This window comes from Balaenoptera physalus (genome assembly GCF_965194825.1).
Source record: "Balaenoptera physalus genome assembly, chromosome: 15".
In the NCBI taxonomy this organism is placed as follows: Eukaryota; Metazoa; Chordata; class Mammalia; order Artiodactyla; family Balaenopteridae; genus Balaenoptera; species Balaenoptera physalus.
In genome coordinates, this window is record NC_138894.1 from 66,892,138 (window position 1) to 66,920,098 (window position 27,961).

Here is a 27,961-nt window from a genome sequence, read left to right on the forward strand (position 1 = left end):
AGTAGGGGATGTGCCCCTATTGGCTTGACAATGCCCAGACTTCTCCAACCTAGCCTTCATCTTAATGCTCTTCTTTGGGGACTTCCCTGGTGGCGCAGTGGTTAAGAATCCTCCTGCCAATGCAGGGGACACAGGCTCGAGCCCTGGTCCAGGAAGATCCCACATGCCACGGAGCAACTAAGCCCGTGAGCCACAATTACTGAGCCTGCGCTCTACAGCCTGCGAGCCAAAACTACTGATGCCCACGCTCCTAGAGCCCATGCTCTACAACAAAGAGAAGCCACTGCGATGAGAAGCCCGCACACTGCAATGAAGAGTAGCCCCCGCTCGCCGCAACTAGAGAAAGTCCGCGCGCAGCAACGAAGACCCAATACGGCCAAAAATTAATTAATTAATTAATGAAAACCTTGAGGATATTAAAAAAAAAGCTCTTTTTTTAAAAAAAAAAATTTATTTATTTATTTGGTCTTAGTTGCAGCAGGCGGGCTCCTTAGCTGCGGCTCCAGGACTCCTTAGTTGTGGCATGTGAATTCTTAGTTGCAGCATGCATGTGGGATCTAGTTCCCTGACCAGGGATCAAATCTGGGCCCCCTGCATTGGGAGCGTGGAATCTTATCCACTGTGCCACCAGGGAAGTCCCTCAATGCTCTTCTTTATCAAGTTTTTAATCCAATTTTTTCCTGACTAGAAAAGAATACAATGGTTCTGTGTATGTAAATGATACCTAAAAATGGCCACCTATGAGAAAATAGAGTTTTACCTATCAGAAAATAGTCAACTTTTCTGAAATATTTATTTTATAAAGTGAGGACTACCTAGGAAATATAAAACTGGGAAATGGCAAGGTATTTTTTGTAAATCAGATATAGTTTGAATGTCCTCACACCTAGTTAGCCCTTGGGAACCGAAAAAGTCACATCAACAATACATGCCCACCTAAAAGACTTCAATAACTTCCCCTCACAAAATCTTCACCAGTTAATTCAGGAGCTGTGAGTGGGTTTCTTGCATGTGCTTAGGAACAAACCTGCTCGTGTTCCTGTGGTGGTCCAATGTCCTGGTAGAAGTCCTTTGTTCAAAATCTGTTTGAAGGAGGCGCCAACCCTGTTGCTGGGACCTGCCAGGTAAATTCTGCTTTTCTGCTGCAGAATCCTACATAGCACTTGCTGTACTTGCTTTGCTCCACCCATTCGGAAATGAAGACGATGCCCCCAGCCCACCCTGTTCTTTATTACTTGGGTCTCAAAATAATACTGTACATGCCCAGTCTGACAAAATATCATGAGAAAGTTTCTTCAGTTTTGGATTCAGACTCTTCTTTGAGGGACCTAGTGGCTCAGGGTGGAGTAGAGGTGGAGGGGTGAGAGGCCACGCCTTCCACTCTACTCTTTCTAGATTCTTGTTCACAGTTGACTCTCTTTTCCTTTCTTCCTCAGCTTTCAAATCCCCCAAGCCTCCAGGCATAACTCTCTAAGAGTCAACACCCCTGTGTTTGTTTACAAATTCAAATATATGCCCCAGAACAGGAGAGGGTGTATGTCAACCATCGCCCTCTCTGACAAAGTGTAGGTCCACTGGATCACCTGCTTCTCAGATAGATTGCTTTTCAGAATAATGTCATTGAGACTTTTAAAAATAGCTTTTAATCATCTGTACTAATGGATCAGGGGACAGAATGGCTATATAAATTTTTTTTTTTAATTTATTTATTTTTGGCTGTGTTGGGTCTTCGTTGCTGCGCGTGGGCTTTCTCTAGTTGCGGCGAGTGGGGGCTATTCTTCGTTGAGGTGCGCGGGCTTCCTCATTGCAGTGGCTTCTCTCATTGTGGAGAACGGGCTCTAGGCGCGTGGGCTTCAGTAGTTGTGGCACGCTGGCTCAGTAGTTGTGGCTCACGGGCTTAGTTGCTCCGCGGCATGTGGGATCTTCCTGGACCAGGGATCGAACCCATGTCCCCTGCATTGGCAGGCGGATTCTCAACCACTGCGCCACCGGGGAAGCCCTATAAATGTTGACAATGGTTTTATTCTTTCCTAATCCTACAGTGGTAGCGTAGCCTACACTCTTCTTTGTCCTATATTCTATACTAGCCGTGTTACTCAGCACATGTTCATAACTCAAGTTCTATTTCTTGTGCTCACTTCCATTAAGTGAGAGAATGAACACTGTATTCTGCAAATGTTAGATACTGTAATCCCTAATACATTTTTTACAAAATTGGGCATTGTCAAAATGTTTTCAGTAACTTTCCCATTGAAGCCAAACATACAGTAAGTTCTTACTCAAATCCAGTGATGGGGAATGGTCATGAAATAATTCTGAATTCCTTTTTTTCTTGTATGAAGTTTCTTTCCTTTGAAATCAGTGGCAATTCTGAATGTGGGCTAAGTCCAAGAAGCATTCTGCAGAATAAGAATCACATCCAGTACTGTGAGTCATCCTGTCCTTCTTCCTTATCTGAATCACATATCAACTTGGCTTTATGGGTTTTTAAAAAATGATTTTGTAACCATCTAAATAAAGTTTCTTTTTTTTTTTTTTAAACTTTGGGTTTATTTATTTTATTTTTTTAATTTATGGCTGTGTTGGGTCTTCGTTTCTGTGCGAGGGCTTTCTCTAGTTGCAGCAAGTGGGGGCCACTCCTCATCGCAGTGCGCAGGCCTCTCACCATCGCGGCCTCTCCCGTTGCGGAGCACAGGCTCCAGACGCGCAGGCTCAGTAATTGTGGCCCACGGGCCCAGGTGCTCTGCGGCATGTGGGATTTTCCCAGACCAGGGCCCGAACCCGTGTCCCCTGCATTGGCAGGCAGATCCTCAACCACTGCGCCACCAGGGAAGCCCCCTAAATAAAGTTTCTTTTGATGATATGCTTATAGTGGGGAGATTAAAATTATCTCTAATAATGAAATGTATAATAATCTTTAAAGATTAAAACTCCTTAGAAGAGTTTGTGAATCATAACAGTACTTAATTTTATTTTAACCCGTGTGGTTAGGGCTCCATGCTTCCACTGCAGGAGGCACGCGTTCGATCCCTGGTTGGGGAACTAAGGTCCCACATGTCGCACAGCGCGGCCAAAAAAGAGAAAAAAAAAAAAAGCCTTTAAAAATTTTTCCAAATTTCCTTCCAGCTTTGTCTATACATGCATATATTTTATATAACTGTGATCACAGAACATACACTATACATGTAGTTCATCTTATAAGGATTCCCCCCCACTACCGCCCCAGACAGTTGGAAATGTCTGGAGACATTTTTGATTGTCCCTACTAGGGGCAGGAGTGCACTACTGGCATCTTGTGGGTAGAAGACAAGAATGCTGGTAAACATACTACAGTGTATAGCCCCCTCTCAAAAAAAGAATTATCCAATCCAAAATGTCAACAGTGCCAAGATTAAGAAACCATTGTACACACACATTTGTATTATGCTTTTTAAAACTTTGTTAAATAATACATCCTTTTTTGTAACAAGATTCTTGTAATTATCCCTTACTTTATCTATTTGACAATCATAATTTATCTAATAATTTCCCCTCTCTCAGATACAGATAATGTTATGAACATCTTCACACATACAGCTTCTAAATTAGTTTGGATTAAACAAATTCTCATGAGTAAAATTACTTTGATAAATGGTATTATCATTTTATGGCTCAAACTTGGTATAGGGACCTTATAAACATTAACTTTGGCAAAACACATTCATTATTAATAGCTTATTAAAGAGAATTAAAGTTTGCCTTTAATTACTGTTTCTAATGCCATAACTTTGTAAGTGGGAAGTAATGGTGCTGGGGGAGGATTATGTCTGACAGTTTTAGCTTTTTGAATAGGCAATGTGATTTCAGGAGCAGAGGATATCTCTTTATCCATTTTTATGTTCCCCACTATTTTTTGAAATCTCACTTAAGTCTGTGTGTGTGTGGGGAAGGTAACCATGTGCCTTAGCCGTCTTTAAAATATAAATACTGGGAATTCCCTGGCGGTCAAGTGGTTAAGACTCCGCGCTTCCACTGCAGGGGGCGTGGGTTCGATCCCTGGTTGGAGAACTAAGATCCCGCATGCCTCGTGGAGGGGAAAAAAAAAAAAAATTATATATATATATATATATATATATATATATATATATATACACACACACACACACACACACACACACACACACAAACACTGACATGGACTCAGAGAGAGTTGCAACGGTGTCTTACTCATCTTCGTATCTTTAGTGCTCACTGCAGCATCAGGTTGAAAATGTACATTATAAACATTTGTTGAATGGACAGAGAGGGGTAGGAGTAGTAACACACGAAGTGACTGACTGTGACTGACTTTATTGGGGCAGATGATAGCATAGAAAGCTTCGTGTTCCCATAAAACCATTAGCATTCATGTTGTGATTGGTTCTTATAGTTATCATTATACTTAAAGATTTAAGAATTGTTGCTCTTGCTATCATACTCTGCTAGAAATATCTCCTAAGGGTGGTGGTAGAAGCCCAGATATTAAAGGTCTGGGAACAAACACATGGCTCTTTCTCTCAGCCAGGATGAAAAAGCACTCTCTAGCAAGATAACATTGGTTTTTGTTTAATTTAACAGGGACACAAGGCATTAAAAATTAATGAATTGATTGATGAATTTTTAATAACTAGGGAATACATATACATGGCACAAAAGCTGAAAAGTATAAAAGAATATATCAAGTTTTTTTTCAAACTGGATTTCCAGCAATCTAGTTTCCCTCTCTGGAGGGACTAACATGGATATGCTAGGTATAGGCTAGAAACTGCCATAAACAACAGGTCCCCAAATAAGGCACACAAGCAAAATAGAAGTTCATCTCTCTCACGTAACAGTCTGGAAGTACATGGGGATGGCGCTGCTCCATAAAAATCATCCCAGGATCTGGTGCCTTCAATCTTGCTGTTCTGCTCTCCCTTTTAGTGTTGCACATGGTGGGAGCTAACTCAGTGCCACATCTGTACTCCAGGATCAGGAAGGGAAAGAAAGGTCATGGAAGTCAAACAATTTCTTTTTAAGCAAATGGTGCAGAAGTTGCACCATCATTTCTACTTATATTCCATTGGCAAGAACTTTTTCATATGGCCATGCCAACTGCAAGGGAGGCTGGGAAATGACGTTTTTAGCTGGCTGGCTATGCCTAGCTGAAAATGCAGAAGAGAGCTGAATTTGTAGCTATGGGTGTCTATAAATAAGAATTCTTTCACAACCTTGAAAGCATGGTCTCACTGAAAGAAGCCAGACACGACGGGCCACATATTGAATGATTCCATTTCTATGAAGTGACCCAAAGAAGTAAATTCATGGAGACAGAAAGCAGAGCAGTGGTGACCAGGGACTGGGGTGACAGGAATGAGGAATGACTGCTTATGGGGGGGTGGGATTATCTCTTGTGTTGATGAAAATGTTCTAAAATTTGTTCTGGTGTTGGTTGCACAAGTCTGTGAATATACTAAAAACCATTGAATTGTGTACTTTAAATGGGAGAATTGTGTGATATATTATCTCAATAAAGTGGTTTATAAAAAAAAAAAAAGAATTCTTTCACAATGTGGCAGTGGTGTCAACTGGATTATGAATCATTGAATCTGTCCCAGTAGTGAATTGTGAAGTCTGGCATGTCACGACTAGATCCCTCCAAAATACCGGGAGATAAAGTAAACAGCAATCAACAGACTTGATGATTCAATACAGTTCATTTCTAGATTGTCTCCTTTAACCCATTCTTCTCTTTCTTATATTTGAATCTCTAAGACTGGGGCATGATAGTCTAGAGGTCACTGGCAATCCAATCTTCCTTCTCCACTACAACACCTGGCAGAGTTAATCTTTTAAAGTGGTGAAGTAGGTGAAATTTATCTCTGGTGATCTTAGCTTTCCTTGCCCTCCTTCTCTTGGTATACAATACCCAAGGTGCCATGACCATTCAGAACCCCACACCATAGTACATACAAGACTGCTCTCCATGTAAGGCTGTGGTTACAAAATTCTCTTTGCTCACCTGACAATTACCCCCCTTAGTATTCCACCTCCAGCTGGTTGATAGGATTGAGAAATGGGGGGTATAAAAGGGGTGTAAGGAGTGGTCGAAATGTTACCACTTGTGAAAAGAACTAAATTTGATTAGGTAGAACTGTTGCCTTACCTAGTTTAAAATGACTTGAGTTTGTCTTACTGTTTGCAGGACAAAACCAAAAAAAAAAAAACCCCAAAAAACCAAAACCAAAAAAACCCCACAACCCTCCCGAACATATATATATATATACACACACACACACACATCTATCTATCTATCTATGTATCTATTAAGATGTCTGAATTGTAGAGGTACACATTGGTATTTATGCAGAAACATTTCCAAATACCATTTTTGTAAATTTTCACTTCTTTTCTGCAAAAGCATTGCACTATGGAAACAATCAAGCAGACTGACTTAACTTCTCCCTTCCTATGGTCATTTTGGTGTCATTGGCAGAACAGCTGAAGCCATCTTAAGATTTGCTTTCAGACTGAGATAACATACTGTATTAGTACTTTCTTTTCTCACTGTGCATCTTTATTACAAGATGTAAATCAACTATACTTCAATAAAAAAAAGAAAAAAATTTTATTACAAGAGTTGATTTGGTGATATGTAAGTTGATTATTCCTATTTTTAGTTCTCTTAATTTGTTGAAAGAATACTTAATATTTAAAAAAAAATCTGTGACTAATAAGAGATTCCAAAAAGAGCATATATACTGGCCAATACTTGACCAAGACTCAATAATGGACATATTTATTCAAACATTTATTCAAATGCTTCCCACATCACAGCACAGGTAGAAAATATTAATATTTGTATTGCACACTGATGTAAGCTGGAGCCACCTGGTCTGGAGGCTCTGCCTGCACCTGGCCTAACCTAACTGCCCCAAGGGTTGAAGGGAATCATTATCTCAGCATACTCCATTCATTGGGTAACCTGGTTGGAGAGGGCTTATAAAATGCTATTCAAAATGTGGTCTTCACATCAGCAGCATCAGCATCACCTGGGAGCTTGTTAGAAATGCAGAATCACAGGCTCTATTCAAATTTACTGAATCAGAATCTGCATTATCATAAGATTCCCAGGTGATTTATGTGCATATTAAAGTTTGAGAGTACCGATCTAGAAAATAGTGGGTAATACTACTAGATAGATGGGAGGCAAAATAGTAATCATTAAAATGTTTTTTCCCTTGCAAGAAGTTGTGCTGAAATGGCCTGCCTGGGATCTGAGATTTGATCATATAATTTTTCTGTCATCATGGAGCTTTATATATATATAAATTATATATACATATACTACAATATGTATAATTTCAGTATCCTATAAATGTGCAGCACAAAATGCGTGGTCTACTTAAACCAAACATTCATTTTTTTTAGGTGAGTATGGAACATAAACAGGCTTGCACCTAACAGCCATTTCATCCTCTTTCAAGCTTCAAGTATGCTTCCTGTAGGGCAGAGGACTGGTAAGCCAAAAATCACATTCTCCAGACTCTGTTGCAGCTAGTCTTATGGAAGTATGTAGGTTTCAACAAACAAACACTTTCATGTGAGATCTGGAAGTCTGTTTCTCTGATAGGCATAGCTGTGGAGGCAATTTTTTTCTACTATATCAGAGATAACAGAGTTCTCATTGTTCAGTCATTAGCTTTGTGAACATCAAGAAGCATGGGTGGTGCATCCATTTTGCTGGTTCAGATTACAGTTGGTAAGGTGTGATTCTGGAGCTGGCTGTGGAAGTGGCAGCTTCTTGATTCTGGTAGCTTCCAGACAGTGGCTGTGGTGCCGTAGTTCTGAAGATGTCAGGTTCTCAATGAGGAAGAGCACAGCTCTTTTGGTATCTTAGTTCTGAGGTGTGGTTTTGAGAATTGTTCCATTAATATTCTCAATTATTCTCTTCAAGTGTATTAATACTTCCAGCTAAAACTAACTGGAGTATATTCTGTTCTCTGCAACTGAACTTTGACTGATATAGTCTGCTCAATCTGTTTTCAGGACCACTCATTTTTCATTGATTTATTCAGCAAATATTTATTGAAGGCCTTCTCTGAACAAGTGTTGAGATACATATTAAATATATATATATTTTTTCAGATGTGTAAAACAATAGTTTTAGTTCACACAAATTATATGTAGCTTTAAAAATTATATTTCCAGCAAAGTAGTTCCATCCAAATAGAGCAGAAAAATTAAAAGTTCCATTTCCAATCTAATCACCATGGATAGTTCATATGTCCTCATTGGTATAATGAAAAGATGATGGGGGGACTTCCCTGATGGCGCAGTGGATAAGACTCTGCGGTCCCAATGCAGGGGGCCCAGGTTCGATCCCTGGTCAGGGAACTAGAGATCCCACATGCATGCTGCAACTAAGAGTTCACATGCCACAACTAAGGAGCCCAGGAACCACAACTAAGGAGCCTGCCTGACGCAAATAAGACCCCACGCAACCAAATAAATAAATAAATATTTTAAAAAAAGAAAGGAAAGATGATGAGAATTTAGGGACAAAACATTAGTCTTTCCAAACTTCATCTAACAAATGGAGGCAGTAAGGACCTACCCTACCTCATAATGTTTCTGAGAGAATCAAATGAGGCAAAGTATGTGAAACTGCTTTGCACATAGTAAAGGGCTACACAGTGCTGGTTATTTACAATTAGTAATAATAGTAACTTAATCCTACAAAGTTTTCAACATTGGATGCTATGATAGCACCTTTAAAGACAACTATTTTTGTTTGCCTAATTCTCAATTCAGTGCAAATTCTGATTTTCATATAAAGGTGTTCTTAAAGATAAATCAGAGAGTGACTACTCACTTTGGGAAAGGAATTTTCACTTTTGAAAAATATTCACAGTAGGAAATCTTTCATTAAATGTGCCTCTCTCACATTTAATACAATTGTTGATTTACAAATTTAAATAATACACATTTTGGTACATTCAGTGCACAAAATGAGCTATATTTGTTTAGTTGTTTGAAAAACAGAATTATATCTTACAAATGATCTCATTTCAAATATGGGTAAGGAGCAAATCAAATTACAGATCAGTCTTTGAGATACCTACATAGTCATAATTTGCCAAGTTCACATGCTTTATTTTATGCACTTCTTTTTCTTGAGCTATGCAAAAGAGAAGCTTGATCTAGATCAAGAAGTGTCTAGTTAGTGCCTCCTATGTACCTGGCAGTGTTTTAGGTTTTGAAGACACCAAGATGAATGAGATACAGTCATCCCCTATGTTACAGTTCAGTCCAGCACTGTCCAAAGCAGCAGCCAATTGTACATGTGGCCATAGATCACAAGTGTGGCTAGTGTGACTCAGAAACTAAATTTTACATTTTATTTAATTTAAATTAATTTAAATAGCCATGTGTGACTAGTGGTCACCGTGTTGGAGAGCACAGATCTAGGCCAAACCCAATAGGTGACTTGTGGTTACCAAAAAAAAAAAAAAAAAAAAAAAAAAAATGCATGGGCAAGACCCTTTTCTTCTGTCTTAAAATAAAGATGGCCTATTAATTTTCTGGTCTTAGGGGTGGGGATGGGGAAAGTGCTGCAATGGTTTGGAAAAGTATATAGCAACAAGAGAAAGTTATACAATTCTGTTTAAAATCTGTTCTGTTTGATTAAAATATCCCCTAACATGTTTAGAATGAAAGACATTGCCAGGCCAAGAAAGCTAAAGACAACAAAGGTCAAAAAACTGAGGTCTAATTCCATCCAAAAACAACAGAATATACTTCCTTCTTAAGTGCTCATGGAACATTCTCCAGGATAAATCATATCTAGGGTCACAAATCAAGCCTTGGTAAATTTAAGAAAATTGAAATTGTATCAAGTACCTTTTCCAACCACAACGCTATGAGACTAGATATCAGTTACAGGAAACAAACTGTACAAAATACAAACACATGGAGGCTAAACAATACGCTACCAAATAACCAAGAGATCACTGAGAAATCAAAGATGAATCAAAAAATACCTATAAACAAATGACAGTGAAAACACGACGGCCCAAAACATATGGGATGCAGCAAAAGCAGTTTTAAGAGGGAAGTTTATAGCAATACAATCCTACCTCAAGAAACAAGAAAAATCTCAAATAAAAAATCTAACCTTAACACCTAAAGGAACTAGAGAAAGAAGAACAAACAAAACCCAAAGTTAGTAGAAGAAAAGAAATCATAAAGATCAGAGCAGAAATAAATGAAATAGAAACAAAGAAAACAATAGTAAAGATCAACAACACTAAAAGCTGGTTCTTTGAGAAGATAAACAAAATTGATAAACCATTAGCCAGACTCAACAAGAAAAAAAGGGAGAAGACTCAAATCAGCAGAATTAGAAATGAAAAAGGAGAAGTAACAACTGACACTGCAGAAATACAAAGGATCATGATAGATTACTACAAGCAATTATATGCCAATAAAATGGACAACCTGGAAGATATGGACAATTTCTTAGAAAAGCACAACCTTCCGAGACTGAACCAGGAAGAAATAGAAAATATAAACAGACCAATCTCAAGCACTGAAATTGATACTGTGATTACAAATCTTCCAACAGTATGCTGGTTAAAGGTAAAGCCAAGTTTATGGGTGGATACTGTTGGTTCTGGCATTACCAGTGGGAATGACAAAAGAAAGTCACATAAGAGAACAGTGGCTGACAAGAACCCTTTCCCTCAGATGGTAATGAATGTAGCCCTAAAGAAAACAGGTGAAAGGTTTTAATGTTATCTCACTAAAATTTTTGTTTGAAAATGATGGAAAACTTGAATAGAAAATGGCTTCACAAAGAGGATTAGAGACGCATTAAATTAAGTCATTTGGAAAAAAAAAAAAAAAATCTTCCAACAAACAAAAGCTCAGGACCAGATGGATTCACAGGCAAATTCTATCAAACATTTAGAGAAGAGCTAACACCTGTCCTTCCCAAACTCTTCCAAAATACAGCAGAGGGAGGAACACTTCCAAACTCATTCTACGAGGCCACCATCACCCTGATACCAAAACCAGACAAAGATGTCACAAAAAAAGAAAACTACAGGCCAATATCACTGATGAACACAGATGTGAAAATCCTCAACAAAATACTAGCAAACAGAATCCAGCAGCACATTAAAAGGATCATGCACCATGATCAAGTGGGGTTTATCCCAGAAATGCAAGGATTCTTCAACAGATGCAAATTAATCAATGTGTTACACCGTATTAATAAATTGAAGGATAAAAACCATACAATTATCTCATTAGATGCAGCAAAAGTTTTTGACAAAATTCAATACTGATTTATGATAAAAACTCTCCAGAAAGTGGGCACAGAGGGAACTTACCTCAACATAATAAAGGCCATATATGACAAACCCATAGCCAACATTGTTCTCAATGGTGAAAAACTGAAACCATTTCCACTAAGATCAGGAACAAGACAAGGTTGCCCACTCTCACCACTATTATTCAACACAGTTTTGATAGTTTTAGCCACAGCAATCAGAAACGAAAATGAAATAAAAGGAATCCAAATCGGAAAAGAAGAAGTAAAACTGTCACTGTTTGCAGACGACATGATACTATACATAAAGAATCCTAAAGATGCTACCAGAAAACTGTTAGAGCTAATCAATGAATTTGGTAAAGTAGCAGGATACAAAATTAATGCACAGAAATCTCTTGCATTCCTATACACTAATGATGAATCATCTGAAAGAGAAATTAAGGAAACACTCACGTTTACCATTGCAACAAAAAGAATAAAATACCTCGGAATAAACCTACCTAAGGAGACAAAAGACCTGTATGCAAAAAACTATAAGACACTGATGACAGAAATTAAATATGAAACAAACAGATGGAGAGATATACCATGTTCTTGGATTGGAAGAATCAATATTGTGAAAATGACTATACTACCCAAAGCAATCTACAGATTCCATGCAATCCCTATCAAACTACAAATGGCATTTTTCACAGAACTAGAACAAAATATTTTGCAATTTGTATGGAAACACAAAAGACCCCGAATAGCCAAAGCAATCTTGAGAAAGAAAAATGGAGCTGGAGGAAACAGGCTCCTGGACTTCAGACTATACTACAAAGCTACAGTAACCAAGACAGTATGGTACTGGCACAAAAACAGAAATATAGATCAATGGAACAGGATAGAAAGCCCAGAGATAAACCCATGCACATATGGTCACCTTATCCTTGATAAAGGAGGCAAGAGTATACAATGGAGAATAGACAGCCTCTTCAATAAGTGGTGCTGGGAAAACTGGACAGCTACATGTAAAAGAATGAAATTAGAACACTCCCTAACACCGTACACAAAAATAAACTCAAAATGGATTAAAGACCTAAATGTAAGACCAGACACTATAAAACTCTCGAAGAAAAACACAGGCAGAACACTCTATGACATAAATCACAGCAAGATCCTTTTTGACCCACCTCCTAGAGGAACAGAAATAAAAACAAAAATAAACAAATGGGACCTAATGAAACTTAAAAGCTTTTGCACAGCAAAGGAAACCATAAACAAGACAAAAAGACAACCTGCAGAATGGGAGAAAATATTCGCAAATGAAGCAACTGACAAAGGATTAATCTCCCAAATATACAAGCAGCTCATGCAGTTCAATATCAAAAATACAAACAACCCAATCCAAAAATAGGCAGAAGACCTAAATAGACATTTCTTCAAAGAAGATATACAGAATGCCAACAAACACATGAAAGGATGCTCAACATCACTAATCATTAGAGAAATGCAAATCAAAACTACAATGAGGTATCATCTCGCACCAGTCAGAATGGCCATCATCAAAAAATCTACAAACAATAAATGCTGGAGAGGGTGTGCAGAAAAGGGAACCCTCTTGCACTGTTGGTGGGAATGTAAATTGATACCACCACTATGGAGAACAGTATGGAGGTTCCTTAAAAAACTAAAAATAGAACTACCATACGACCCAGTAATCCCACTACTGGGCATATCCCCTGAGAAAACCATAATTCAAAAAGAGTCATGTACCACAATGTTCACTGTAGCACTATTTACAATAGCCAGGACATGGAAGTAACCTAAGTGTCCATCGACAGATGAATGGATAAAGAAGACGTGGTACATATATACAATGGGATATTACTCACTCATAAAAAGAAATGAAATTGAGTTATTTGTCGTGAGGTGGATGGACCTAGAGTCTGACATACAGAGTGAAGTAAGTCAGAAAGAGAAAAACATATACCGTATGCTAACACATATATACGGAATCTAAAAAAAGAAAATGGTTCTGTAGAACCTAGGGGCAGGACAGGAATAAAGACACAAACGTAGAGAATGGACCTGAGGACACAGGAAGGGGGAAGGGTAAGCTGGGAAGAAGTGAGAGACTGGCATTGATATATATACACTACCAAATGTAAAATAGATAGCTAGTGGGAAGCAGCCGCATGGCACAGGGAGATCAGCTTGGTGCTTTGTGGCCACCTAGAGGGGTGGAATAGGGAGGGTGGGAGGGAGACGCAAGAGGGAGGGGATATGGGGATACATGTATACGTACAGCTGATTCACTTCGTTATACAGCAGAAACTAATACAACAATGTAAAGCAATTATACTCCAATAAAGATGTTAAAAATAATAATAATAATTGTGGGGGGAAAAAAACAACTGAGGTCTAAAAAACCTAGTTTAGGGACTTCGCTGGCAGTCCAGTAGTTAAGACTCTGAGGTTCCACTGCAGGGGGCAAGGGTTCGATCCCTAGTCTGGGAAATAAGGTCCCACATGCCACATGGCAAGACCAAAAATTTTTAATTTTAAAAATAAAAAATAAAACCCCTAGTTTATGTGTTATTGTTAGCATTCCTTGTCATTTTTATACTGGTCTCAACATCAACGATCAGGAAAGGATGAGGTTATTAATGACTTGCTTACCATGGAAACTTCCTTGATGGGGTGGGGTGGGCCATATCCAAGATATTTTTTTACTCAAATTTAAAAAGAAAAGAAGAACTGAGAGCTCATACTTAACAAAAAGGTATTACATGCTACTGATCACTTATAATTGGGAGTGATCTGTAGCACTTAATACATTTTTGTTAAACGTGAGCAGCTACCGGTTAATTTTGTTTTACTTATATTTTCATATGCAAGATGAATTTACTTTGATAAATTCTATTTACTCTAAACAGTGGACAGATGCTATGATTTTACTCTTTTTATTTATTACAATTATTTTTAAAGATGTCTAAACACTATCAATTTATATGAGTCAAAGAGAAAGGTGAAAATAAATATTATTTCTAAGACTAAAGGTAAGTGGTTATAACTGATAACAAGAATATGAATTTTACCTGTCATTGTCTGGTCATATACCAGATATCCTTCTAGGGTCAATATATTTATTTTTGCAGATCTGTCACAAATTGTTATTTTTTTGAAGAGGCCAAACACAGTGGCAGCTCCAGCCCCAAAGCAGATGTGCCTGATAACAGCATCTGAAAGAGAATACCATTGTGGTTACACTTGACTACACAGTGAGCTAATAGTGCTTGAGGCACTTCCTGCAGGGTGCATCCTCCTGGAACGCTGGTGTCTTTTCACATTAACTAACCAAATGTGGAGTGAATTAAAGGGGCTAGTTTGGGTAAAAGCACCATAGTGCTCGTTCTTGGTGATCTCTAACAAGGAAAGTGGTATCATCACAAATAGTATACTCTGGATTTGACAAACTTTCATAGGAACTAATTGATTCGTCTCTGAATGGACTTTGTTCTAAGCTGGATTTCACGTTAAACATGTCTTAATTAAAATACATCTCTAGGGTTCCAATCCTTTGGAAATATTGCTCACAAGTAAGGTGAAGGTTTTATTTGATTTTTGCAGAAGGAGAGGCAGGAAACAAAAGTTTTGTATATTAAGTGAAATAGCAATATTGGAAATTGAGTTTGGGTATGAATATCTTATAATTTGCATCTCTAGTTGTTCAAACGATGCATCCATCAGAAAATGGTGAGAATTTCCTTTTGATTTCTGTGCCTTGTCTATAGAAATTACATTTTAAAATGAACACTAAAACAGTGTATTATATTCGTAATTTCCTATGGAAGCTAATTGAATTTCATTATACCAACGAAAAAACGGATAATTATAACCTATTTATGCTTTCCCAGAGTTACAGCTGTATAAGCCCTAGTAGAATTAGTGAATAAGTATCATGATAAATGACTCTAAATTTGATCTGTATGTCCGTGGCAGTAAACAACGCAATACTTAAATCATCATTCTTCTTGACGAAGAGTACTGGCTCTGGAATCGGATGCTTGGGTTCCAGTCCTGGCTCTCTAGTTTACTAACCGTGGCTCTAGGGCAGGTGTCTTAACTTCTCCTAGACTTTCTTTAATTGTACAACGGCCATAGCAATAATAATGCCTCTGTTAGGGGGCTTTTGTCAGAATTTATCGACATGACCCTTGTAGTGGTTAGCACAGTGCCTGGCACATTGTAAGTGGCTGCTGTTATTACATGTATGTTAGATGTGCCTCGTAGCCTCTCTTGGGTATGTGTCCTGTTTCCTCAACTTGATTGCAAGCTTTGAGAAGACAGATACCAGGGACTTCCCTGGTGGTGCAGTGGTTAAGAATCCGCGTGTCAAGGCAGGGGACACGGGTTCGAGCCTTGGTCGGGGAAGATCCCACATGCCGCGGAGCAACTAAGAAGTAGCCCCGCTTGCCGCAACTAGAGAAAGCCCGCGCGCAGCAACCAAGACCCAACGCAGCCAAGAATAAAAATAAATTAATTAATTTAAAAAAAGAAAAAGAGAAGACAGAAACCAGCTCATATAGTTTTCTAGTCTCTTCATAGCCCAGCACAATGTCTTATAAATACTTTACATAGGTCAGCTATGAGATTTAAAACTGAAGGGCAATTTGGGGCTAGATTATAAAGGACCTTGACTATCAGTTTCCCTAGACCTTCCCTGGAGCTCTCTCTCACTCTAGTATAACCCCTAAGTCCCCTTCAAGCTGGGTCAATGGAAATTCATGGCTGCTGCCTACCCCAATCAACAGCAGCCAATCCAATCAAGCATTCAGACAATTTACCAAAGGCCTGAGGCTGTATGTACAGTAGTGCAAAAGAGATTCCAGGTTGAGCTAAGTGATTATCTGCACGCATTTAGGAGCTGTTTCTGAGTTTTAAAGGCATTTCTGGTTAACTGGGAAGTGTGTAATTTCTTGATCTCACCTAAATTAAATCGTGCAGAATATAATTTATGCCCTCCTTATTTAGCTCTTCTCATGTTTTAGTGATGAGCTAGTTAGCCTTTTCCATATTGAAGAACTTACTGTCACTGAACAATTCATCTGCAATAAGCTCAAAGGTCACTCACGGTCAATGTACTAATGGATGAGTTTTAAACATGCTTTCTGAGTTTTACTTCTTAGTCTTTTAAATTAACAATTTGATTTGAGCTGTTCGAAAAAAGAATTAAGTTTAATACTAGTACATATTGACTCTAACCTACTTTTAGTGAAGTAAATGCTGAGTACAGTAGCAAGGTTCAGCAAGGCTGGGTTTCCTACCAATTGATTGGTGTGAGAGCTGCATTTTAACCTGGTATAATCCATAGGTTGGATGCAGGCTTTGAGAATTTTAAATATTTTCACTATCACACAAAATATTTGGGAAGTTTGTACAAGGCCGTTCAGCTCTGCTCATTGTTCCCAGTGATCTGCCAACATTTCCTCATCTGCACCCAGCTCTGCAGCTCCCTCTTTGATACTTCTACTTCCATTTTATCATAATTTAGAAAAATAAAATTCGAATTGTTTTTTACTTCTATTTTGTCAGTGTACACCTGCAGGCGCACACGAATTTGATTATAGCTGTACGGTGTTGTGAAGAAGCTTGCAAATGGATTCCGAAACGACAGGCAGTGTAAATTACAAAAGTAACAAAACAAACGTAAGTTAAAGCACTGTCAGCAATAAATACAAATGGCTTTTTTGGGGGGAGGAAATAGCTTTGGAAAGAAGAGAGAATAGGCTGGGGGAGGGAAAAAATCCACACCATTAGGAAAGGAAGAGCCACACTTAGGGACGCATCTGAGGGACAAGGACATTAGAAACACTTAAGTGACTCTTGATCCTAGGCAATCCTCCAAGGGTTAGAGTCACAGAGGGCAGTTAGGTTGCGTGAGATCTGCCAGTTCCTCTTCTGACATCGGACCTTTATTTCCCAAGGCCCACTCGTTCAGCCTTGTTGAGTAGGGAACTTGCGCCCGGGACTGTACAGGAACTGGGTTTGCAAAGATGGAAAGAGCACAGTTCCTGTCTCCAAGCGCTTCTAGTCTTGAAAACAGAACATCCTAATAGGTGGGTATAAAGGGCCCTGTTGCAAAAAGAGAGAGCAGTAACTAGAAGCTCGCGGAGGCCTCAGGGCTCCACAGAGGAAACGAGCTGTGTGTGGTCCAAAGGACAAACACTTTTGATAGGCTTTCGTATCTTTCAAGAATAAATGATGTGAAATAAATAGATCGCCTAGAAAGGAACGGGTTGGCATGAAGGATGAAACTTTATGTGGGAGGTTTAAAACACATTTAATGGGAGCTGGGACTTGACACAAGTCCCCCGTAATTGTCAGGAAAGAAGGGTCCAGAAGACCCATGAGTGCTAACCGATCAAACGAGCGTCTTCTTCACATTTGCACCTCAGGAAATGTTGAGTGTTCTGGAATATCTACTTAGGGGCGGGGAGAGAGTCCATCCACTTGTATCAGATTTTGCACACAACATAGGGAGAAAGCTACTTTCACGATTCTAATCCCTTTTCTCCCCTCACCGCCTGTAGTTTCAGGGCTGCGAGATGTCTCTTCAGGGATTTTCTCTTTTGAAGAGAAGTAATAAAAGCATTTAAATTAACGGGAGGGCGGTTAACACCGCAGTCCTGGACCCACTATACGCCTCCTCGTCCGCCGGGGTTCACTCCGCGCCTCACCTCCCGTTGGCCCAACAGTGCTAATGGCCGTCGGGTAGCAACGGCTCCAGGTCCGCGCGCGGTGGGCGTTGAGCGATCAGGACTAGCAAACCAGCTGAGAGTTCGGAAGGCGCAGGGAGAGGGGCGAGGCCGGGCCCTGGGCGGCTTTTGACGAACAGCCCTTGCAGCCAATTGGAAGCCTGGTCGACTTTTCCCTCTGCCAATAGGGAGCGAGGCCCGGGCTTGGGGGGGGGCGCTTCCCGCGGGCTGCGGCTGGATTCGATCCTGCACGGCGGCCGCGAAGATGGGGGTGGAGGCTCGGCCTGGGCGGCGAGGAGTGGATTAGGGGAGGAGGGAAGACCGGAAGCCACGGTCGCGTCCCCATCCTTAGATTTGCTCCCCGGGACTGGGAGCGGAGACGGAGGAGGAGGGAGAGGCTGAATGTTGGCTCCGTGATAAAGGGGAGCGGCCGCTCCGGAGCCTCCTCCCGGGGCGTCCTCCTCATCCCGCGCACTCTCCGCACCCACCCGGCTTCTGGGCGCGCGGCCCACGCGGATAGCCGGGCCGCGCAGACCTTCGCTAAAGAGGCGCTGCCCGCGACGGGGACTGGCCGGCGGCGTCCGAGGCCCGCGCCCCGCCGCCACCCCCACCCGCTAGCCGGCCGGTGCCTCTGGCCGCCGCCATGTCCTCTTCCTCATCCTCCCCCAGGGAGACGTACGAGGAGGATCGGGAGTACGAGAGCCAGGCCAAGCGCCTCAAGACCGAGGAGGGGGAGATCGACTACTCGGCCGAGGAAGGCGAGAACCGCCGGGAAGCGACGCCCCGGGGCGGGGGCGATAGCGGCGGCGGTGGCGGCGGCCGGAGCTTTTCACAGCCGGTAACAAAGCGCGGCGCCCCGACAGCCGTGCCTGGCGGCTCCCCGGGAAGCAGGGCCCAGCGGCAGGGACTCGGCCTCGGGGCCTCCCGCCCGCCTCGTTTTCCCTTTTCGCTGCGCTGACCGGGTCGGGAAGCGCCGGCTCTTCTCTTTGGGGCTTTTATTCTTCGCCCTACCTGTTTCCAGCATCACGATCGCGAATCCGGTCCCGGCCTGGCCGCAGGCCCCGCATTGAGTCCACTGCCGGCCCGAACTTGGGGAGGGTCGCGGGGCGGGGGCGGCGGGGAGGCGTTGCTTCCGCTCCGGGGGGCTCTGGTGCACGATTAGCCCTTTGTTAGTTTTCACTCCTCGGGCGGCTGGCCGGCGTCTGACGACCCGCTCCCTTCAGCCCCCTGCCCGCAGCATCCGCGCGCTGGTCACGATCACAGGATGGTGGCGTTGGTTCCGCCCAGGGCTCTCTTCGCCTGGGTCCTGAGGAGAGCCGCCGCTAAGTGACAAATTACGCTCTGGGGCTCACCGCCCAGTTCCCCTGAAGGTTTAATTTAAAAATTTTTACTTTTGGCAGGCCTGGCTTGCATGCTTTGCTCCCCAGTTTCCTGATGATTGCTCAGTATAGTGTTTAGCTCTTCGGTTAAAAATAAAATGCGTTGGCAGGTGTTCGCACACGCCTACTTACAAGGAAAACGAAATCTTAAAATCACCTCAGTTCTTCATGGGCAGTGTGTTCTCAATTCGTTCCACAAAAAGAACTGAACTCAGGACTGCATCAAACACACGTTCCTGGATTCTTGTTTCTCTCATCAAAAAGCTTAGATGGAGGCAGAAGGAATGTGAAAATCGTTTTATCCACAGCAAGTGGCAACTCAGTTTCAGCTGGATGGAAACTAAGGAAACAAAGCAAAGGAAACGTTTTTGCCCTTTTTGGTGCGCTTAAGCTGTCTTAATGACTGGGATGTTCCTTAAACATTTAACACATTCTAATTGTGATTTACTTTCTTAAAGCAAACTTAACCCGAAATTTACGAAATAGTGCACGTATATTCTAATATTAGATTAAAATGTTTTTCACCTTTAATACGAGGCAAATTAGCAGTCTTTTAGCTCTTGTTTGCATTTTAATGTAAAAAATTCTGGTCAGTAATCCCCGGTGTTAGAGTTTACAAATACGATAATGTTGCAACACATTTTAAAGAGGAGCTTCTTCTTCCTCTAAATAAAATAGTTTATTTTTTTAAGTGAAATTTTATTTTTATTTATAATATTTATTTTTTTGGCTGCACTGCTCGGCATGCGAGATCTTATTTCCCTGACCAGGGATCGAATCCGTGCCCCCCCACCCCCCTGCAGTGGAAGCACAGAGTCCTAACCACTGGACCCAGGGAATTCCCAAAATAGTTTTCTTACGGCTAGATATTGCTTTCGATTTCTGTACCTGAATATTTGGAATATTCAAAATGTAACTTGAAAGTGTGAATAAAGAAAGTGCATTTTTTCTTAGGAAGTTTCAGTTCAAAGCTAACTCCATTGTGGAAATTGAAAACACAGAATATTGGACTATTATAACTGATACTTAGATGCATTGGATCAGTGTATTTCTTTTGCCAAAAATCTTGCTCGAGTTTTTGTGCAGTAGCATGAAATGTCTTCCATTAAGTGTCTTGGAAAGATACTTTAACCAGTTAACAAAAGTTTTTTTTTTTAATTATTAGCACCTTTAATTATTTATTTATTTATTTTTTGGCTGTGTTGGGTCTTCGTTTCTGTGCGAGGGCTTCCTCTAGTTGCGGCAAGCGGGGGCCACTCACTATCGCGGCCACTCTTGTTGCGGAGCATGGGCTCCAGACGCGCAGGCTCAGTAGTTGTGGCTCACGGGCCTAGTTGTTCCGCGGCATGTGGGATCCTCCCAGACCAGGGCTCGAACCCGTGTACCCTGCATTAGCAGGCAGATTCTCAACCACTGCGCCACCAGGGAAGCCCCCAAAAGTTGTTTTTGAAAACATTAAATATTAAGCCAATAGTATTATTTTGGATGTTGGGAAGAAAATAATGTATAATTAATACACCCCAAGTGAATTGTATCTAGCAGTGGAAATAGCACTGGACAGGTCTTGGGGAGAGTCAAGAGTCTTAGCTAGCATACAATCTATGTGACCTTGGGAAAGTCAGTTAACTACTGTTCTGAGTTCTCTTACAATGTAAAATGTAAAAGTTGAACTTCACGTTTTCCATACCTGAAGTTGTAGTTCAGTGATTAATGTAATGCAGCTTTTAAATTACCCAGGCAGGAACTAATGTATGCAGATTGAGTTATAAATTCAAATTTTGTTTATCTTATTGCTGTTGTTTCTTAGAAGAGGGTGAATTGCCTTTAACAGTAGAACCAATATTGTACTGTGAAATCTAATGAAGGATTATTTTTCCTGTTTTTAAACATTTTTCTTCATGTAATTTTGGGTACTATTTTGAAATGATTGCAGCTATGGAAACCTGTACATAATAAAATTTTAATTTTAATAAAATTTTACTAGGACAGGAATGCCCTGAATAGAAGTTTACTGTCTAGTGCGTCATCATCGAGAAATATGGTAATTCATCTAACGGAAAAGGGTTTGACTCAACTTCAGCCCAGCCCCTTTGTACAAAGTGTTTAAGTAAATGCAGATCAGGTACAATGATAGGTAATCCTTTCAATGCTAGTTGGAAGTTTGTAAAAGTGTACAGTAAGACTTAAGTGAATTACATTGTTTGGCTTTTCATTTTCCTTGAGTTATTTAATAATAACTAGATTTAAAGAGGAATGTGAGTATTTAAGAAAAACTTTCTACAGATGCTCCTGATTTAAAGATGAATTGATCATTGTGAATGATGTTTTAAGGTGTAAAGAGAAATGAGTTTGTAGTTTGGATATGAGAAGTAAGACACTCTTCAAATTTGTGTCTTCTGGTACTAACTTTGAAGAGCAAAAACTCCCAGAGTGTTTCAAATTCTTTGGGCTGCATTTTGAACAAAGCTTAATTATGGAGGTTCATGCTATGTATTATACAATTACTTTACTCTTGTGGAGTAAATTGTGTTCTTAAATTTAACAGGCATGATCTTCAAGATCATATTAATAGTAAATTTCTGTATCTGCTAACTTTTAAGAAAGCAGCTTGACTTCTGAATATTAGCACTTCACTTGGCAAAACTGATTTAGGAACTGAATTGGGAGTTTACTTACAAAAAAAAGCCTGCTTTTATAGAGATTGATATCAATAAAAATTTATGGAGTACTAATGCATTTTAGAGACTTTTAAGTTTTTCTTTCACTCTATTCTGCTAGTGACTAAACAGGCAAATCAAAGATTGTTAAAGTGATTGCTGATGAGGTGAAAATTTAAGTTTCTCAACTTTTAATAAATAGACTTGTAAGATGGCAAAATGCCAAGATAAAAAATACGGATCCTAGGATTTCCAAACAAAGGAATATGCATTATATAGAGAACCTAGTTTGAACTTAAGATATACTGTTAAACTTTAATGATCTGAATTACAGAGATGATAGGACTATTATGATGGCTTATTGGGATGAATATAGAATGGGAGATGGGATGAAGTCACTTTGTTAGCTTAGGTCCCACAGGAAAACTTTAGAGACTCTGACAGTGAGCATAGTAACTACACTCTGGTGTGCACCTCAGAGGTAAGTGCCAGAGCCTTGAGGCTTCTGTAACGGTAATGTCCTGTGTCTTATTTAGCTAAGCTGCTGCAGTAGAGTGAGAATTTTAGGCTTAGTTTTGGGAAGTAAATGAAAAGTAGTAGGTTTTACTGTCTTTTGATTTTAACAAGTGACAATTTCTTCATATTAGTACATATAGTGAAAAGTGCTGTTAATAGAGCCATAAGCCCAACCAGAGCAGGTGTCTTGGCTCTGCTACCAACATGCTTTGTGACTTAACCTCTTTGGAACTCAACTTGCTACCTATCACATGAGATGGTTGGATTAGATGATCACTGTGATCTCTTAGCTCATTAAAAAAATAATACTTGAGCCCTGTCGTGTGCTAGGTGCTGTTCTTGGTGATGGGATATAATAAAAATAAAAAAAAAAATTCCATATCTAAAAATCTGTGACCCTACATCATTTAGTGCTTTATTTTCCCTCTGTGAAATTGAATACAACTTTCAAAGCTTGCAGTTGCAGCCACAGCACCAACTCAGATGAGCTTAAACAAAACAAAAAGGGGGCATGGGTAGGGAATTTATTGGCCCGAATAACTATGAATGCCAAGTTGTGGCATTAGTTTTAGGCATGGCAGGATCTTAGGTTTTAGATGATGTCATAGGGACTAGATTCTATCTCTTTCCATGTTTCAGCTCTATTTCCTCTATGTAGTGATAAAGCTAGGCTTACGTTTTTATAGCTAGCAAATCAAGAAGAACAGTCTCTCCCTCAGAGTCCATAGCTATCCCCTCTGATCAGCCATTTTTTATATCTCCCTACCCCCAACTAGTCACTGGACTACCTCTGAAGTTGGGGAGTTAGGACTGTGTGACTGAGAATACTAGTGGAATAATATGGGGTTGAGGAGTTTTTGTTTGTTCATTTGCTTGTTTTTATGTTCAGCCAGATGAAGGGGGAAGGAGTTTTGGGCAGGCAAAACCAAAGGATTTCTACCACATGAGCAAAAAAAATAAAGATTACTTTTTAAGAAGTTATTTGAATCAAAGTTATTTTTAATCTTTGTTATGCGATCAAATGTTCCTTAAAACTTTGGATAGGGAAATTAAAGGGTTTCCTGTGTTTTGGATCTGCTCTATTAAGAAAAAGATCAAGTAAAGAGATGTGATTGTTTAATTTTAAGAAAAACTGGGACTTCCCTGGTGGTCCAGTGGGTAAGACTCCGCGCTTCCAGTGCAGTGGGCCTGGGTTCGATCCCTGGTCCGGGAACTAGATCCCACATGCATGCTGCAACTCAGAGTTCGCATGCCACAACTAAGACCCGGTACAGCCTGAATAAATAAATAAATATTAAAACAAAACAAAAAAAAGAAAAACCATGTACTACTTAACTCTAAGTATAGTGTGAGTTAAAAACTATTTGCAGCTGTCCCTTAAAACTAGTTTGTCCTTGATCTATGTGAAGTATCTGTGACGTATCCGAAGTAAAAGGGGGGATAATCTTAAATATCTGGAAATCTGTACTCATTTCTTGGTCGTACTCTGATAAATTCTAATGTATCCAGAAAATGATTACCAGAATAGAGAAGGCACTCAAGATCATATCATAAGAGGAATGACAGAAGACTCTGGGGGATATTTAGCCTGAAGGGTAAACTTAAGTGTGATTTAAGAAATCATTTCAAATTATAGGAAGGTTATGTAGTAGAAGGAAATGAAGATAAGGATAGGAGGTGGCAATTAATGTTTACCGAACCCTGTTAATAACAACATCTAGCACTGTGCTAGACATTTTATGTTTGTCCTATTTGTTGTAATTTTAAGTGATGAAGATTTTGTTTTATTTTTTAATTATTTTTTATTTTATTTTTTTATTTTTGGCTGCGTTGGGGCTTCATTGCTGTGTGTGGGCTTTCTCTGGTTGCGGCGAGCAGGGGCTACTCTTCATTGTAGTGCGTGGGCTTCTCACTGCGGTGGCTTCTCTCGTTGTGGAGCACGGGCTCTAGGCACACGGGCTTAGTAGTCGTGGCACGCGGGCTCAGTAGTTGTGGCTTGCGTGCTCTAGAGCGCAGGCTCAGTAGTTGTGGCGCATGGGCTTAGTTGCTCTGCGGTGTGTGGGATCTTCCCACATCAGGGCTTGAACCTGTGTTTCCTGCATTGGCAGGCGGATTCTTAACCACTGCGCCACCAGAGCAGCCCTGTTTTATTTTTTTTAAAAGTGAAACTGAGGTTCAGAAAGGTTAAGTAGCGTAGTGTAAGATCACAGAGCCAGTAAATGTCCAAAGATTCAAACGCTGGTCTGACTTCAAAGGCCATTTTGTATAGGAAGTTACAGGGAGACAGATTTGGATGCATATTATGAAGAACTTTCTAAAAATATAGTAGATTGTCTCACAAGGTAGTGTGTTTTCCTGTCATTGGAGGTGATTAAGGAGAGGCTGATAATCACTTGCAGTGGGTCTGTGCACGTTTGGTTTTGGGGGATGAATTACTGAATTTGAGGTTGGTTTTTTTTAATCCTATATTTATAGGAGGGCAATAAAGGCTGTTCAATGGCTGTTGAGCACGTGTTATGCGTGGAGATGTTGGGAAAACAAAAAGCCTGAGGACATTGTGCATTGCCTTTGTGAGTTTACAGTTTTACTATATCGAGAATTTTAATGGGCCCTTCTCATTCCTCTCATATGGAAGCTTCATTTATATTCTATTCTATTCTGAGCTTCCCTTCTCTTTAGTTAAGTCTGGTTTTCAGTCTGCAGTCGTCAAAATTAGCACTCAAGATTGATGTTATTGGAGTTTGTCTTTGAGGTAGCCTTTGAAGAGGGGCTGGGGGTTTGTAACTGGTCTGTAGCTTGCAGTGAGGACCAAATAATGTCTTCATTATAGTTGACCCAGTTTACCTAAAGAAGGGATTGAGTAATTAAAAAAGAAAAAAGTATACGGAAATTGCAGGTATGCCTCCATTTGCTGGGTACTTATTTGGAATATTCTTTCTCATCTGATAAATAATAGATATAAATAGACCAGGAGAGAGCCTAGATAAGTAAAACATTTGAAATGAAAAGAATTTGAGCTTCTCGGACTTCCCTGGTGACACAGTGGTTAAGAATCCGCCTGCCAATTCAGGGGACACGGGTTCAAGCCCTGGTCCGGGAGGATCCCACATGCCGCGGAGCAACTAAGCCCGTGCGCCACAGCTACTGAGCCTGCGCTCTAGAGCCCGCAAGCCACAACTACTGAGCCCGCATGCCACAACTACTGAAGCCTGTGCACCTAGAGCCTGTGCTCCGCAACAAGAGAAGCCACCGCAGTGAGAAGCCCACGCACCACAATGAAGAGTAGACCCTGCTCGCCTGCATGCAGCAACGAAGACCCAACGCAGCCAAAAATAAATGTAAATAAAATAAATAAATTTATTGTTGTGATGAATTAGGAGATTGGGATTGACATATATACAGTAATATGTATAAAATGGTTAACTAATAAGAACCTGCTGTAAAAAAAATAAATAAAATTAAATTAAAAATAAATAAATAAATAAATTTATAAAAAAAGAAACATGTTAGTATTTGGGGGGAAAAAGAGGGGTGGTGAAAATATAGTTTGAAAAGGTACCTTTAATATATCAGTTTTATATTTGGAAACAACACTAGGGTTTTTTTATTTTTTAAGTAAACTACAGAAAGAATGAGAAAATTTTAAGTTCAAGAAAAGGGGACATAATTTAGAGATAGAGAAATATCAAGGTAGATAAACTCATGAAAGGCAGAGTCATTGAGTGCGAATAAGGGAAATACAGAGGGTATGGGATATATTCTCAGCCTTGAGGTTGAGATAATCATATCTTCCCCTAAGTACCATATTGATTGCATTTAACATCTTTCAGCTTTTAAAGAATAACTTAAATCTTGATCTGTTTCATTTAAGAAATATAATTAAGTAGTAATATGTTAAAATCAGATCTTTTGAGAGATTTTAAAAATTGATCCTATAATCCTTTTCTTTGTAAGAAGACCAGTTTGAAAAGTACTCATTTTTTAGCACTGTATTCAAGATAGTGGTTATCTGTGTTGGGAAGGGAGGTAGGAAGAAGAGATGTGTTCAACTCCCTCTTCCTAGTGTTTTATTTATTAAACTGGGTGGTGAGTTAATGAATATTTTTATATTCTTCATACCTTTTCGTAGGTCTTAAATATATTATACAATAATTTCCCAATTTTTTATATTATGTAAAATATTTAATTACATATGCCCTTCACCTAGATTCAGCAGTTTTAAACATTTTGCCATTTGGGATTTTATCTCTATATGTGTATATATTTATATACATACTTTTTTTCTCTATACTATTTGAAAGTAAGTTGCAGGTATCATGACAGTTCATCCCTAAATAACACAGTCTTTCTAAGAATAAGGATATTCTTTTCATATAGCCATTGCCATCATAATGGTACCTAAGACAATCAAAAACATCTTACAGAGAAACCCAAATGAACTTTTTGGCTAACCCAATAATATCCTGTTTATGATTCAATTTCTCCAATTTTCCCTAAGATGTTTTTTATAGCAGTTTTTATCAATTATAAAATGAAAGCTCACATACTGCATTTGGTTGTTGACTGTCTTTACTCTCAGTCTGAAATCTTCCACTGTTTTTTACTTTTTGAGGCGCCCAGGCCAATATAGTTTTCTTTTGCATTTTTACCTTTCCTAGCTCATTTCTAAGGACCAAAGGATATGACTGTCTTATTTCTTGTAGTTTATTATTGTCTAATTATTTTTAGAGTAAAACTTACTATTTATACTTTAAATGTTTTCTCTAAATTAGGTTTTTAGGTATTAGAGCTTTCTTCCTGCTTTATTGTCATCCAGTAATTAAGAGCTTAATGATGATAATGTACATTTGGTTGTTGAGTTTCACTGAGGCAGTAGCATTTGTTAAAGTTGCTAACAGGTTGCTAATAACGTGTTGGTATACATAGGGTACAATTAGAATGATTCATTTCAGACTTAGTGGCATGTAATGAATATCTGTTTAACCATAGAAAAGACTCAGCATAAGCAATTCAAATAAAATTCCAAGGACTGAATTAGTATTTGCAAAGGATTTAATTTATTTGCTGGATTTGACAAGAGTGTAAGAATAGTCTCATGGTTACTTTATATACTTAAATTAGTTCTTTTTTTAAAATTTGACATTTTTTTATTGGCATGGCACAAGACTGTTACAGTATTTTCTAACAGTCTATGATAATAAAGCAAAGTTGGTGAGTCTTTAAAAATAGCCATAAAGGGATTTAATGTTCTTAAAATGATTCTTAAGTTTTAATGGTAAAACATTTGTGTTTTTAGATTAGGAGGAAAAACCCTTTTTTCCTGTTTATAGGAGA

General features: G+C 39.6%; 2 protein-coding genes across 5 annotated transcripts in view; one reads left to right on the plus strand and one right to left on the minus strand.

The window, feature by feature from the left end:
• Positions 1-776: 776 nt before the first annotated feature.
• Positions 777-27,937, minus strand: LOC309644248 (uncharacterized protein). Of its 2 annotated transcripts, none has more exons than XM_082427912.1 (4): positions 19,087-27,937; positions 18,058-18,359; positions 14,416-14,559; positions 777-2,399 (listed from the first exon to the last, which is right to left on the minus strand). In XM_082427912.1, exons 1-3 carry the CDS (start codon positions 19,097-19,099, stop codon positions 14,491-14,493), a joined length of 384 nt encoding a protein of 127 aa, XP_082284038.1. In that variant the 5' UTR covers positions 19,100-27,937; the 3' UTR covers positions 777-2,399; positions 14,416-14,490. The 2 variants fall into 2 exon arrangements, with proteins under 2 accessions (XP_082284038.1, XP_082284037.1); XM_082427911.1 differs by lacking the exon at positions 777-2,399 and adding an exon at positions 4,105-4,976.
• HNRNPLL (heterogeneous nuclear ribonucleoprotein L like) overlaps positions 18,435-27,961 on the plus strand; it is a 36,854-nt gene continuing 27,327 nt past the window's right edge. Inside the window, exon 1 of one of the 3 annotated variants that reach the window (XM_082427770.1) lies at positions 18,435-18,913. In XM_082427770.1, coding sequence (XP_082283896.1) covers positions 18,719-18,913 — 195 coding nt within the window. In that variant the 5' untranslated portion in view covers positions 18,435-18,718. The remainder of the gene's footprint in view (positions 18,914-27,961) is intronic. The other 2 variants (XM_082427769.1, XM_082427768.1) reach the window with 2 other exon arrangements.

Coding starts and splice junctions, on each gene's coding strand:
- LOC309644248 (XM_082427912.1), bottom strand. Junction 14,560..18,057: donor CACTGTTGGGCCAACGGGAG/GTGAGGCGCGGA, acceptor ATTCTCTTTCAG/ATGCTGTTATCAGGCACATC.